The sequence below is a fragment of the Gadus macrocephalus genome, chromosome 2, assembly GCF_031168955.1.
Source record: "Gadus macrocephalus chromosome 2, ASM3116895v1".
In the NCBI taxonomy this organism is placed as follows: Eukaryota; Metazoa; Chordata; class Actinopteri; order Gadiformes; family Gadidae; genus Gadus; species Gadus macrocephalus.
The window spans coordinates 11,741,560-11,755,038 of record NC_082383.1 but is presented as its reverse complement, the minus strand read 5'-3'; the positions used below and the strand labels follow the sequence as shown (position 1 = coordinate 11,755,038).

The window sequence follows — 13,479 nt, the reverse complement described above, 5'->3', positions numbered from 1 at the left end:
GCCTTTCCTTGTTTCATTGTGTGCGTGTGTAGGGGGTTCTCGATGACAGATTTTAGAACATTATTCGAATGCTTCTCAGCGAATATTGAATAGTATTTTTTGCCAGAAATGCACATCCCTAATTAATACCAGAATAAATTTAATTTTTCACTGTTAGTTTGTTTTTTTCCGTTTAAGATATTAAGTGATTTCTTGCCCATGATCCATGGCTGCCTTTGTGAATGTCGGCACACATCAAATAATCAAATGACTAATTATTGAGTTATTCACATCCCTAGTTTGCTGCAGCGGTAATTTGCCATGATTCCTAACCATTTGTATTTTCTCAAAAGCAAGCGTTCTTCGCCGCCTTCTTCTTTGAGTGCTGCTGCAAGCAAAGAAATGGGGCGTCTCTAAAGTTCAAACAATTTTAGGAAATGTAATATTTAAGGCAAGTTTCTGTGAAAGAAGCATTGACCCAGAGGAACTGTCTGTAAGTGGAAATGTGTTGCTTAGCAGAGATCGGTTAAGGTACACAACTTCTGTCTGACTCAGGTTGAAGCGAAACAATATCCAAAATTACCTGCGCACGATTTATTTGATCATTTACAAAATTTAGTTTGCAGGTTAAACAGACTAATTTTACATAATTTGACCTCAGACTGTGGTCCGTGTTTCCCAAAGATAGACTATCATAAAGTTAAAGTGAGGTAATCATTAAATAAATTGTTGACCATTTCCTTCTTCAGGGTTTACAACTCAACCATGTAAACAAAGGTATAACATTGGCCTGCTGTAGTTCACTTGGAGAAATTGAGCTTGAGTAGAGTAACTTGGAACACATGACTAAGCCCCGTCTACGAAAACAATCTTTTCCCCTCCGTTTTCCTTGGCAGCATTTTCAATGATTTCATTCATTGCAAAAACGCATCTTGCTGTAGAAACGCTGCTACATATTCAATATGCTGGTTCTCCAGCAATAAAAGAAGACGACAAGGTGGAGCACGCGCATCAAGCCTGCGCGCTGTATACAAACATACAGTCCAGGAGGAGAAAGCAGTTGTTAAACCTTGTAAATTGAGTAGAAAATACTGGGGCTGGTTTTAAAGCTACAAAAATAATACAAATCAAACAAAACTAATTTGACGGAACTCTGACGTTGCCCAGATGGTTGGGCGGCGATGACGTCATTGTTTGCGTATCAGGGTCCATACCAATCCTAACATGAAAACGCATAGGGACGTTTTTTTCTGTTTTCCCCCTCGGACATGGTTTCAAAAAAGTGTGTTTTCGGGCACCGAACGCCAGATTAGGGCTGCAGGAGGATATATCGGCTATGTAAGATATATCGATAGAATTTCCAAGGGGATACAAGATTTGTCAATATCGTTTATATCGATATATGCGTTAAAATGGTCAGTTTCCGCCTCAAGCGTCTGTGTTTGCCTTGGAGTGCGACCCCTCCCCCTCCCACTCCGTCCTTCCGAACGTTCCGTTTGCAAAGACGCCTCATTCCCGCCCCCGCCGCTCCCTCACAACACAACAAGCATGGAGGATACCAGTAAAGAAAACGAGACGGCGGCGTGACACGAAATTGTTTTAAAGAGGAGAAACAACGGCTCCATAATATGGAAATGGTTCGGGTTTAAAAAAACAGATGAGCAGCAGCTGCAGGTCATCTGTAGAGTGTAGCAAAACCGTAACGATACAAAATCACATGCAGCAGTCATACTGACCTGTGTTTTAATAAACAGTGCTTGCAACATCTCACATGTGACTTTTTACTTACAAAAAAAACATCTAACCCACTCTATAGAAAATATCGAGATATATAATCGTGTATCGCCATACAGCCCAAAAATATCGGGGTATCATATTTTGCCCATATCGTGCAGCCCTACGCCAGATCTGTCTGGACGGTCAGCCCAAGATTTATGTGTTTTCCACAAAAAAATAACGTTTCCGTGTGGACGGGGCCTTAAAGCTTAACCAAGGAAAAATTATGCATAGTTGGCCGCAATGATGATTAATAGTTAACCATAATAGTTAGCGTTTCACCTCAGTGACAGAGTCCCGTCACAATGCATACGGAGGGTCTAAATGTTTTGTGTTGTGTGGAACTCTTCTTTGATTCTTATCTGAATAATGGATTCATATTATTATAGATTTCCCGGCCCATCAACTGGGATCTTGGAATCCACACAACAGGAAGATGCAAGGTTTATTCAAGTTGTTATATTTAAATTGCAAAAAATTGCATATTTAAATTATGCATTAATCACAGAGCAAGAGTTTAGGTCTTTTTTTTGCCTCATTTCTATGCATTTTAAATCTCAGTTTAAATGAGCCTAGTTCTATGTAGGATACTTTAAATGCTATGACATTAACAGATAACTTAGATAAGTCCTGTATATACACATTACAATCTGTCACGGTAGTAGCCAATATGAATCCAATAAACAATACACAGAGGCAAATAATTTGAATGACATGCTGAGGAAATTTGACATAAGTTATAGCATACATACTGCCAACTAGATAACCGATCGGTTATTCGGTATCCAAAGTATTTTTTTGAAAGTGCCAACCCAGCCATCCACATATTTTTCCAAGCATAGGTCTGTAACAAAACGTCAGATTCATAATGTTAGCCTTTACCCTGATGGTTCGTAAATTGCCTGAAACTGAATTCCCAATTGTTGGATAAATGCATCTGCAAAAAATTACAAAATAGTAATAATAATATCATCATGTTTGGAAAAAAGCAACAAGAACTAGCTATCCGCATTGAACTGATAAGGTTCAGGTTTGAGTTTAATTAACAGCTAATAAGACTAATTATATATATCAAGCCATTATATTGCCTATTTTGTTCCAGCCTACAACATACATGCATGTAATATATTGCAATTTTCTTTACTAATATAAATTTAAATGACCAATACATACTTTGACATTAACACTAAAGGACACAATACCCAAGTTCTGTCAATGATTGTTATACTTTGTAAAACAGTAGCTAACCAATGCCTCAAAGTTCAGAAACGCAAAGGGTTCCACACGAAGATAGTTATTGGATGACGATTATTACAGGCTGTATCCCACTCATTATTCTGGATTTAATCTGGTCAGATCCATGTGCATTCAATGTTTTAAAGTGTGTGTGCGTGCAACCAACCATCACCTCGAGGCTATTGTTGTGTTCAAACATTGAATATAAATCCTGCATCATTATGTGCACTCAAGAACTACACTCCATCAAAAGTACAAAAAATAATAGGTTTCCATACAACTAACTGTTAAATCATTGACTTGTGCTGATAAGACAGGTATGTGTTATGGTTACATATCACGGCCAATCACCAAGATGTCATTCACTTCAAAATTTGGGACAGAGGCCATTCTATTCTAGCCTTACGTGTAGAAAAAGTGTAATTCATCAAAAGTGAGCCCCCAAACCTGATGCTCTTTGTGGGTACAGGTGTCTGTTATCACATATTTACTCATAATAAATGAATGAATGCCCCCATTATATGGTCTACCGTTTTTATTTTGGTTGCCATTATCAAAGAAAAGGGTTGTGTTTCCATGCTGATAGGATTCTGTTGTTGACTGTAAACTTCGACAGATGCTTTGACTGGGCACAGGTAAAAGGCCACCTAGGCATTCCTACTGAACTATTACTCAGACAAACGTCATATTGCTTGTCAGTCTGCCAGTAGGCTTAGCCACTTGTACCAGGCTGGTCATATGATTGTTATGACTATTATGGGCTTGGTAGGGAAACAAATATTTTAGAGAAGACAGTGGATACCAGTCAGCTTCGGGACAGGTAGTTCTGGTTCGTTGCATTGGTTGACGACCTGCTAGCATCCTATAAGCTAAACATTAGCACAACAGCTAAACTAAGCCCAAGGACCTGCTATAAGCATTTGCCAGCAGGTGAACCTGAAGCTAGCACACAGCATCTACAAACCAAGCTAGCCAGGCGCTATCACACGGGGGTTGCCTGTTGACGTGGACAGAAAACAGCATTTTTAAATAATATTGATGCATCGTATTAATGAAAAACAGATGTCTCACCTGATCTGTGGAAGTACTGTATAGGGGCACCTTGACACAGTAACAGCTCCGAGAGAAGGATCCCACCGACAACCAAAACAAGTCCATGACGATTCTCCATCCTTCTAGCTTAGCTCACTAACAGACGCTAGCCACAGAACAGTTGTCAAAATGGATAAATGACTTACAACTATTTAAATAATACGTTTGGTTCATTGGCTTCCAGTATCATAGTAATAAATGTCGGGATAAACAAACGCGCAGCGCAAGCATATTGTCTGCCTCTTTAGCAATAACCCATTAGCATGTTAGCTTCGGCTAGCATCCCGACGCTAACAGGTTCAGCTAACGTTAGCAAAACCCCTACCAGATTTACAGTGTCCTCGTCCATAAAAAGAGAACATGAACCGTAACATTTGCCGCATATCATAGTTCGATGTGTACGGGTTAAGTCATGTAGATATCCATACTGAAACCAGAAAATTATTGATCAATATCGTTAACTGTCAAGGAACACCTTTCCTCCAGAGCGCCATGTTCTTTTTCGACGTCACGTTCTGGAATGAGGGCGTAAGCACAGGAGGCTGCCACCATGCATTTAATTCAATCACCATCTACAGTGCCTCACACAGTTGCCACACACAAATGGATAGCACCATTAATAGAACAGTGTATAATTTTATTAACACAGTATATTGCTATAATCGAAGTATATGAGGCAATTATTTTGAACTGGGAGCCAGGTATCTAAGTGATAGTAGCCAATGCATATGATAGTTATTTATTATGTAATCATTTGGGATTTTGTGAAGAACATTCCTTTAAGGCTCATGTGCAAATTCCACGTTAACACAAATTTACATACAAATGTGGGCAAGCTCATTCAAAGTGGAATTCCCTTTATGCTGCAAAAAGATAACATTTTGCACTTAGTTTGAACTAATAAGGGGATTCATATTGAATTTAATAACTGAATTAGTATAAAGTGTAATAAAATAAAATAAAAGACCTACATTTTCCATCAATATTTGAAAACAGTGTAAGATGAATAAATAAATGTATGAAAATTAAACAACCATTAAAAATGAAACAATTTATCCAAATGTATTATATTAATACATATTTATTAATAGTAATGATAATATATTAAATTAATCAAGTTATGATTCTTTTAATTATTATTATTAATATTAACAGTATTGTTAATATTATTAATTTGGCCTTTTTTTGTATATGCCTGCAACTGTGTCAGGAGTCAGAACAGTTTCTTCCATTTGATGAGGTGATGGGGAGGGGAGGAGGATGCTGGCAAGGCAGGCAAGTCTCTCTGGGCTTCAGGACAGAGATGTCAGGTTGTGTTCTGCTCTGTGGATCACAAAGGAACAAGGCAGGGGTGTCAGCTGGCAGGCAACAAGCTTCATCAGCTGAGAAACAGAGAGAGAGCTGCACCTCAGACGTCAAGGAGTACCAGGAGAGACACGCTAAGGTTGTTTTTTTTACTTTTTGCGGATTTATATTTTGGATCATCACAGGGAGGATTAATTGCGATTGGTTATTATCCCAATATGCTCAAGAGTCAATTTATGATATTTTGGATAAAAAACTCATTCTATTGGTCTATAAGAGTTTTGAAAGAGTTTTAGACAAACACCTGTGTTCATTTAATTCAACTTTTAAATCCACACTTTGTTTTTATATGTGTGTTGGTGAGATTTATCCGATTTCAATAGTACATGTGCCGATTTTGTGCGAAGTAGATCGGTTAAAGGTGTTTACATGCATTTTACAAGTCCTGTTGAGGTCTTATTTGTTTATTTATCCGATTATGACTCTGCATATAAAGTACTGACGCCGCACTGAGTCGGTACGTTTAGCACAGCCTAATCCGACGAAAGCCATAGTTCGACTATGCTCCTCAATTGGACAACTGCAATTGTCAGAGTATACATAGTGGTGAGAAAATCGATTCATTGGCCCAAGCATGTCATGCCCTGGTACGATACCCATTTCAACTAATAGAGCCACCGGCTGACCTCTTGACGTCACTAGCAACAACAAACTCAGGCGGCATTCGAAAAAGGTGTTTTCAGAAGACAGCTGTCAGTTCACTTCGGGTCTATGTCATTTCTCCGACGCTCCATTGTTCTGACCTCTCGGTCGTATGCAGACTCCTCCGGCGGCGGAGCAGCTCCTCCGGGAGTCGGCATAAGGCAACAATCCCTTTCCCCTCATGTCGTGTTTCAATCTGGAGTTCAGAGAGTCAAAGCCAAAGTTCCTTTCCCCCAATTCCTTCTCAACCATTGCAGAGATAACCCCCACTACTAATCTTTACTTGTTGCTGAAGTACCAGAGAGTCTGAGAACCCAACGCAGTCTTTAAGATTCATAATATCAGAATATCCTAGTCAGTTTGGCCGCGGCGCAATGAATGAAGATCGTTAAGATCAAAATCTGTATTTTGACAGATGTGCCCGATGTTACTACCTTGTGGATGACCAACATTTAGAAAAACATGCACTTTTAATTCAGCCTTGGGTGAAATCGAAGTGTTAAACCTATCCTGCTGTCGGCTCCTTCACCGTAGTCGAGGAGCACAGGAGAGACCTTTCCTCCAGGGCCGATGTTCTCTGAGGGGTAACACCCTTCACTTTGACAGGCTGTTTATAGGTCGGAATGAGCGGCCACCGATTCTTGACGGACTGGGTCCTTTATTCGTACTTCCACTAACTTTACAGTACATGTTTGCAAAGACAGAACCGGACTCATTCATTCACTAAACTGACACACGCTACCGCTCGATCTCCTCGCTTGTCCACTGACTCGCTGAGGTCACTCACATACACACTGCCATTCTCTCGCACACACATACGCTACTCTCGCAACAGAAGTGTATTGTGTCCTGAATGCATGTTGATGATGATACAATTCTTATAGGGGATAACTACATTGGCACGACACCGGCTTCCACCATCTTCTTCGCCAACTTTTAAATAAATCTCAGTTTCTTGTTTTTCGACGGCGACAACAACACGAGCATCGTCTCCTTATACTTCCCGCTCACGGTCCCGGGAAAAGAGCTCAAGCATGCACAGAAAGCATCATCTGATTCCAATCGAATTGGACGTATACATGCACACTTAATGCGACTATCAATCGAATAATCTAGGGGTCTTAATCAGACTATGAGTAACCCGAATCGATTCGACTTTAGTCAGACTCACGTGTATACATGCATCTTAATAATCCAAACATAGTCGGACTAAGCCAATAATTTGATTTTCTAGAGTGTCATGTAAATGCACTGACTGTATTATCTCTGTCACTGACTTTGTCCCTCTGTCTTCTTTGATTTACTATCTTTCTTGTCTGTCTGTCTGTCACTCTCTCTCTCTCTCTCTCTCTCTCTCTCTCTTTCTCTCTCTCTCTCTGTCATCCTCTCTTTCACTCTCACCATATCCTTATTTCTCTTCCTTCTCACCCTTCTCCTTATCTCTCTCCTTAACTCACACTCTACCCCTCTATCCTTATCCCTTATCCTCTTTATCTCTCTCTCTCATTTCCTCATTCTTATTATGATATATCCCCCCCCCCTTCCCCCTCTCTCCCCTTATATTGTTTTCCTTGGACTCAGCCCCCCTTTGACCAAGTGGGTCTGAGCCGCTCTGCGGAGGACACTGGAGAGCGTGTCTTTACCGTACTAGACCAGGGCAAGAGCTGATACATTGAGGAGGAGGAGCTTAAGTAAGGGGTGTGTGTGTGTGTGTGTGTGTGTGTGTGTGTGTGTGTGTGTGTGTGTGTGTGTGTGTGTGTGTGTGTGTGTGTGTGTGTGTGTGTGTGTGTGTGTGTGTGTGTGTGTGTGTGTTTGCATTCTTTTGAGACATTTGGTCATTTGCAGATTTGGTTTGGTTTAGGGATTGGGTGATTTGGGTATTTAGGACTTGGAGTGTTATGGGAGGATGCAGGGACTGTGTGCAGGTTCCAAATTGAACCATATGATGTAGATTTGACCATTTGGCAGGTAGAGGAGATTCAGGGTTATAAACAATGTTATAGCCAATAGCTCTGGCAGGTAACAAAAGTCTTAAGTTAATAATTCTGACACTTAATGTGTGTGTGTGTATTTGTGTGTGTGTGTTTGTGTGTGTAGGCTTGCTTGTGTTTGTGTGTGTCCGCTTGTGTGTGTGTGTGTGTGTGTGTGTGTGTGTGTGTGTGTGTGTGTGTGTGTGTGTGTGTGTGTGTGTGTGTGTGTGTGTGTGTGTGTGTGTGTGTGTTTGACTGCGTATATGCGAGTGTATGCATGAGCATGAGTGTGTGTGAGTTTGTGATGCGTGAGTTTTTGAGTGTGTTTGTGTGGGCATGCGTGTGCATGTGCCTTCCTGTGTGTATGTGTGCGAGCGTGTCCATTGTTTGTGTACACGTGTGTGTTTGTGCGTGCAATGCGTCTGTGTTTGTGCTTTTAGTATCCAGTTGTAAGCCGCTTGAATAGACCTCCATGCGAGAGGCAAAGGCAGATGAGATTAAAACAGGGAGGTAGGGGGGAAATGTTTAGCACATATTGTACGTTAAAACAAAGCTAATGCCATCAGAACTGCGGAAGTATGAATTGTTACCTCAGGTGTCTGTGTGTCCTCCGCTCACAAGGGTCTTCTTGCAAAACTTCTCCTGACGGTGCTGACGGTCCAGGGCCCTGTTGGCTGCTGGAGATAAGGACGGAGACGGCAAGATTAGAATGGCAGGTATGGGCAGCTGTCAGCCATTGTGTTGTTGCTACTGGATGCAGGAGGGGGTATGATTGGAAAGATAGAAGCAGGAGGAGAGCTGTCCACCCCTTCATGCTGAAAGGGGCAAAGGTAACGGGATGTTTAAAGTTGTGTACAAAATAGCTAAGGACAAATAAAATGTATTCTGCATGTAGATTGAGTACGCATTTGTGCGTCTGTGTGGGCGTGATTGTTTGTGGGTTTGTTTGTGCCTGTTTGACGCTATGGGTATTGCAGTACCCGAGGCCAACAATGGGGTTGGGAGTTGGTGGGCTGGGCCTGGCGGAGTGACTTAGGGCGGACCCCATATTCCTGACCGGGAGCTCCTCTTCTGTGAACAGATAATATGTGCATGTGAAAAGTGCATGTGGACAGGTTAAACTCTTCATCTTCATGCTAAGTACGTCGAAGGCATTAAAGCATGCCCAGTGTGTGTTTGTGTGTGTGTGTGTGTGTGTGTGTGTGTGTGTGTGTGTGTGTGTGTGTGTGTGTGTGTGTGTGTGTGTGTGTGTGTGTGTGTGTGTGTGTGTGTGTGTGTGTGTGTGTGTGAGCATAATTATTTTGTTATTAAAAGCACTGATTGATTCACCTGTCTCTTCTCTTCTGTGCTCTCCTGAAATAGATCAGTAGAAATTGTATTCATTCTGCCTTCCTTTAGGTCTATTCATTTCCCTTACTTGCCACTTGTTTTGTTCTTTTAAGAATTTTATAAATATTACGCAATACATTGGAGGGCCAATTCTAATTTGTATGTGGTTGATTTTATTTGGTTTACTTTAAAGATCAATACAATTCTCGTAAACGTTCCTAAACATGACTTTTTTTCCAATGAGCAAAGCAACACCGGGTAAATAAATGTGACTCTAAACCAAAATAAAAGTCATGTCCCCGTGAATCCTGAAATTAACGTAGCCCTAATTAGATTAGGCCTACACGTTGTCGACAGTTATAACCCGTAAATGCATCATTTGAGGCTCAACAGAGACCGACATTCAAAGTAAGTGATTTGGCTTAAGTGAGTAAACCCTCACTGCATGTAAAAATGTGTTGGTTGCACAATGTAAGGCGTTGGCGTCAAGTTGGGCACATTCGGGTTACTACCGCCTTCTACTGGACATATTTGAAATAATAAGCAATTAAACACTGCTAACCAAATATGCCCTAATGTCTCAAGTCTTTGTAATTAGTATAGGCTATTAAGGTATGGTAAAGGATGAACAAATAATAAGAACAATAAGAAAAAATAAAATGAACAGGCCTATTAAGCATCTGGATCTACTCGATGTATTGAGCTTATTAGTGGCTCAAGTATGCCAGAATGTGCAATGCATGTTTAATGTGGTCTACTGTAAGCTACTGTATTGCCTAGAGCCAATCGAACTCAATATTACAACATATGAACATATGACCTTGTGTTTCTTTTAATATAAGGTCCCTTGCTGCAAGTTTTCGTAATGCAATCGTGTGTGACCAACATATTGCTTACTTGTTCACGCCGGATATCACGCACTGACGCACGCAGAGTTCCTGCCACACACAAATAGACTGTAAAGGGAATATACTGAGTTGGCTCGTTTTCGTGTATGGTTCAGAGGCAGCTGGCACAGGGCATACGGTTCGCTTGCAACCCGATTCATTGGCGACATACATATATGATACCCCGAACCGTAGAAATATGTGGCCGATCAAGTAATTTGATCAACCCCATGCTAGAAAAGCACGGGCCAGCAAAATAAAGTGTCACCTCATGCTTTCAAGGCAGACTAGGCCTATGCCGTTTCAGATCTTGGTATGTAGGCCTATGTCTTAAATAGTAATTGTCGCAATGCCTAACTGTCCTATGTTTGTGCCTGGACCAAAAGGCTCAAACCCAGAAATATCCTATAGGCCTACCGTGTGGTAGGCCTATAGGATATTCAAATATAGTTAACATGACTCGTCCTTTCAGAATGTCTCCGTAACGCATGAGTTCAACCAGCTTTGTACTCCATATATTAGGACAACATTAGTTTATATCTTCCTCCTTATGCAAAATATATACACATTATACGTGTTTTATTGAATACCGCAACAGACCTTTTGACTTAGATATCACCAGTTCAGTTCCAAGGGAGCAGCAATGCAACAGGTCTAGCTATAGGCATTCATGGTCGCATCCTCATTTGGCCTAAAAATAACTTAAGGCAACGAGGCACATTTTTTTCGAAACCGATGCATCTTGGTATCCGATTCCAGGACTCCAATCCTCTGTAAATGGCGTTCCTGGAGCTATATAAGACGAGGGTGCGAGGCACTTGGTCAACACTTGAGCTCCACTTGGTTTTCACTCGCTTCAACGCAGCGCAAAAAGGTGAGTTTAGGGAGATGCGCGGTCTCCTCTTTGACCGCGGGTCGATCGGTTCCTGCCAGCAGCTTTACATTGGGAGCTGGGGAATTCCGATAATGGGACCTTTTCCGTGGTGGACTACCATAGAAAACAAATGGAACCCAAAATCATAAGATGGATCAATGGACACCTCGGGTTGAAAGGAATTGAAATGAGGCTTTTCTGAGGATTTATTTTTATTTTTTGGATAACACGTTCATTAACAGTCTGTAGGCTGGGGGAATTAGTTAGGCCTATTGTAAAGAGTTGTGTTCTTTACAAACGAACTAAGCATGGTTTCGCCTTGGTCGTCCATCGCATTGATTTACTCTTGCTGACTAGAGTGCATCACTATGGGTCTTGTTGTGGATTTACCCAATTTGGCCTCTGATTGGATGTTCAAATATTAATAGATCAATTCAGGCTGTAGTTAAAATATGCACTGAGCTAACACTTCTCTTGCGTTTATAAACATGCCTTGTATCATAGTATAAGGCTTCTATCTTGGTTTAAATAGGCCTTCATGTATTTAATAATGTGCGGTTTACTGCCGTTGATGGAAGTGTTATTTTCAGGATGAGATTACTCAAATATTGCTCAATATACGCGTTGCTCCATATATTCCTATATAACGTCATTACATGGTTGGCCTAAAGAAGCATTGATAATATGGTTTTCGATGCAAACAGGCCTAATATTTTATGCTTCCAACACTATCTTCTCTCTCTCTTCTCAAAGATAGAAAAAATGTCCTTCGCTGGAGTACTCGCTGACGCTGACGTCAAGGCCGCCCTCGCCGCCTGCGCAGGTAAGCGGGGGTGGGGGGGACGAATAACAAATAATACACACAATATCCACGTTTCAGCCTAGTGTATTCCTAAGACTTCAAACACATTTTTTTTTATCAATTGCATATCAATATTTGGTCAAACAATACATTGGAATTGAATGGGGAAGTGGCATACAATAATAGATTGACTCTCTGGCATAGCCTACTGCGGCGTCTCACGTTTTACTGATGACGGAAAGCCACAATAAGTCTTCACATCCTTTCAATTCATTTTGGTTGTTCTTCGGAGCTCTTCTGCACTCTCACAGTGATTCTAAAAAATGTTTTCACGCAGCTGCTGACTCCTTCAACTACAAGACCTTCTTCAAGGCATGCGGTCTGGCCGCCAAGTCCCACGAGGAAGTCAAGAAGGCTTTCTTCGTCATTGACCAGGACCAGAGCGGCTTCATTGAGGAGGATGAGCTTAAGTATGACTAATTCTTTTCACACTTAAAATAGCTAGGCTACTACACCATTAAATTACCTTTAGATATCTTTCCTTATAAAAGTCATTGTGTGATACCGCCCTTCTTTAAAGTAGGTTTAAAGGCTTCTATAATAATTGTATTATTAAAAAGATAATAAAAGATACATATACTTTTGCTTCAGAGTTTCACTGCTAAAGCTTTTGATATATATGACATATTCATTAGGAAACACATTTCTGTTCCTCATCAACATTTCCTCTTTCTTAAGGCTCTTCCTGCAGACCTTCGGCGCCGGAGCAAGGGAACTCACCGCTGCTGAGACCAAGGCCTTCCTCGCCGCTGGTGACGTTGATGGTGATGGCATGATCGGAGTTGATGGTCAGTACTTTTCAGACTTGAGCATCACATCACACATTGGTTCACCTCATGAGACGAGATTCGGATTGAGCTTCATGTCATAGCAAGGTCTAACTCTAAACCCAAGCTACACCTCAGAACACTAATGCATTCTAAAAAATTCAAACAACAACCAGGACAACATTGTTTGCTAAATTGATGCACTCATTGTTTGAGGATTCAGCAAATTAAATACTTCCCTATTCTAAATTGAGGACAATTATTGCTGGTTTATAAATAGTTAATAAAGAATTATTCATACATTCCCTAAAGCAACCTGAATTTGCACTTAATCTCGGCTCGATACTAATGTTTTATACCATCTCCCTTATCCCCACAGAGTTTGTCACCCTTGTGAAGGCATAAATCTCCATTGACCAACATCACAACAACTCTACACGGAACCGCGCACTCCCTGCAAGACTCAGTAACCATCAGCTGAAAGAATATTTTTTATATCTTATTTATGAATTGCCTGCGGACTTTTTCTCAACATCTAACACATCGTGTAATGTTAATGTTACTCGCATGTGTTAAATGTTCTGGAATTGACCTGTGCAAATGTACAAACTTATCTGCACTTTTGAGGAAGAGTGAAAAACCAGGAATAAATGCTCTTTTGTCGTAAATCCCTGCTTGTCAGCTCTTCTTGCTATGAGAT

General features: G+C 40.9%; 2 protein-coding genes across 2 annotated transcripts in view; one reads left to right on the top strand and one right to left on the bottom strand.

The window, feature by feature from the left end:
- The window catches only part of lmtk2 (lemur tyrosine kinase 2), a 36,648-nt gene extending 32,038 nt beyond the window's left edge, over positions 1 to 4,610 (bottom strand). The window contains exons 1-2 of the mRNA XM_060041286.1: positions 4,409 to 4,610; positions 4,063 to 4,189 (exon numbers count right to left, since the gene is read on the bottom strand). Coding sequence (XP_059897269.1) covers positions 4,063 to 4,162 — 100 coding nt within the window. The 5' untranslated portion in view covers positions 4,163 to 4,189; positions 4,409 to 4,610. The remainder of the gene's footprint in view (positions 1 to 4,062; positions 4,190 to 4,408) is intronic.
- A 6,442-nt stretch (positions 4,611 to 11,052) lies between these two features.
- On the top strand, positions 11,053 to 13,447 carry LOC132449411 (parvalbumin beta-1). The gene is made up of 5 exons (XM_060041041.1): positions 11,053 to 11,150; positions 11,904 to 11,973; positions 12,290 to 12,422; positions 12,691 to 12,800; positions 13,159 to 13,447. Exons 2-5 carry the CDS (start codon positions 11,913 to 11,915, stop codon positions 13,182 to 13,184), a joined length of 330 nt encoding a protein of 109 aa, XP_059897024.1. The 5' UTR covers positions 11,053 to 11,150; positions 11,904 to 11,912; the 3' UTR covers positions 13,185 to 13,447.
- Positions 13,448 to 13,479: the final 32 nt, after the last annotated feature.

Bases quoted from the DNA above. Each gene is read 5' to 3' on its own strand.
- LOC132449411 (XM_060041041.1), top strand. From the start codon at position 11,913: ATGTCCTTCGCTGGAGTACTCGCTGACGCTGACGTCAAGGCCGCCCTC. The intron at 11,974-12,289 runs GTAAGCGGGGGT...GTTTTCACGCAG, and splicing joins CGCCCTCGCCGCCTGCGCAG to CTGCTGACTCCTTCAACTAC. The intron at 12,801-13,158 runs GTCAGTACTTTT...TTATCCCCACAG, and splicing joins TGGCATGATCGGAGTTGATG to AGTTTGTCACCCTTGTGAAG.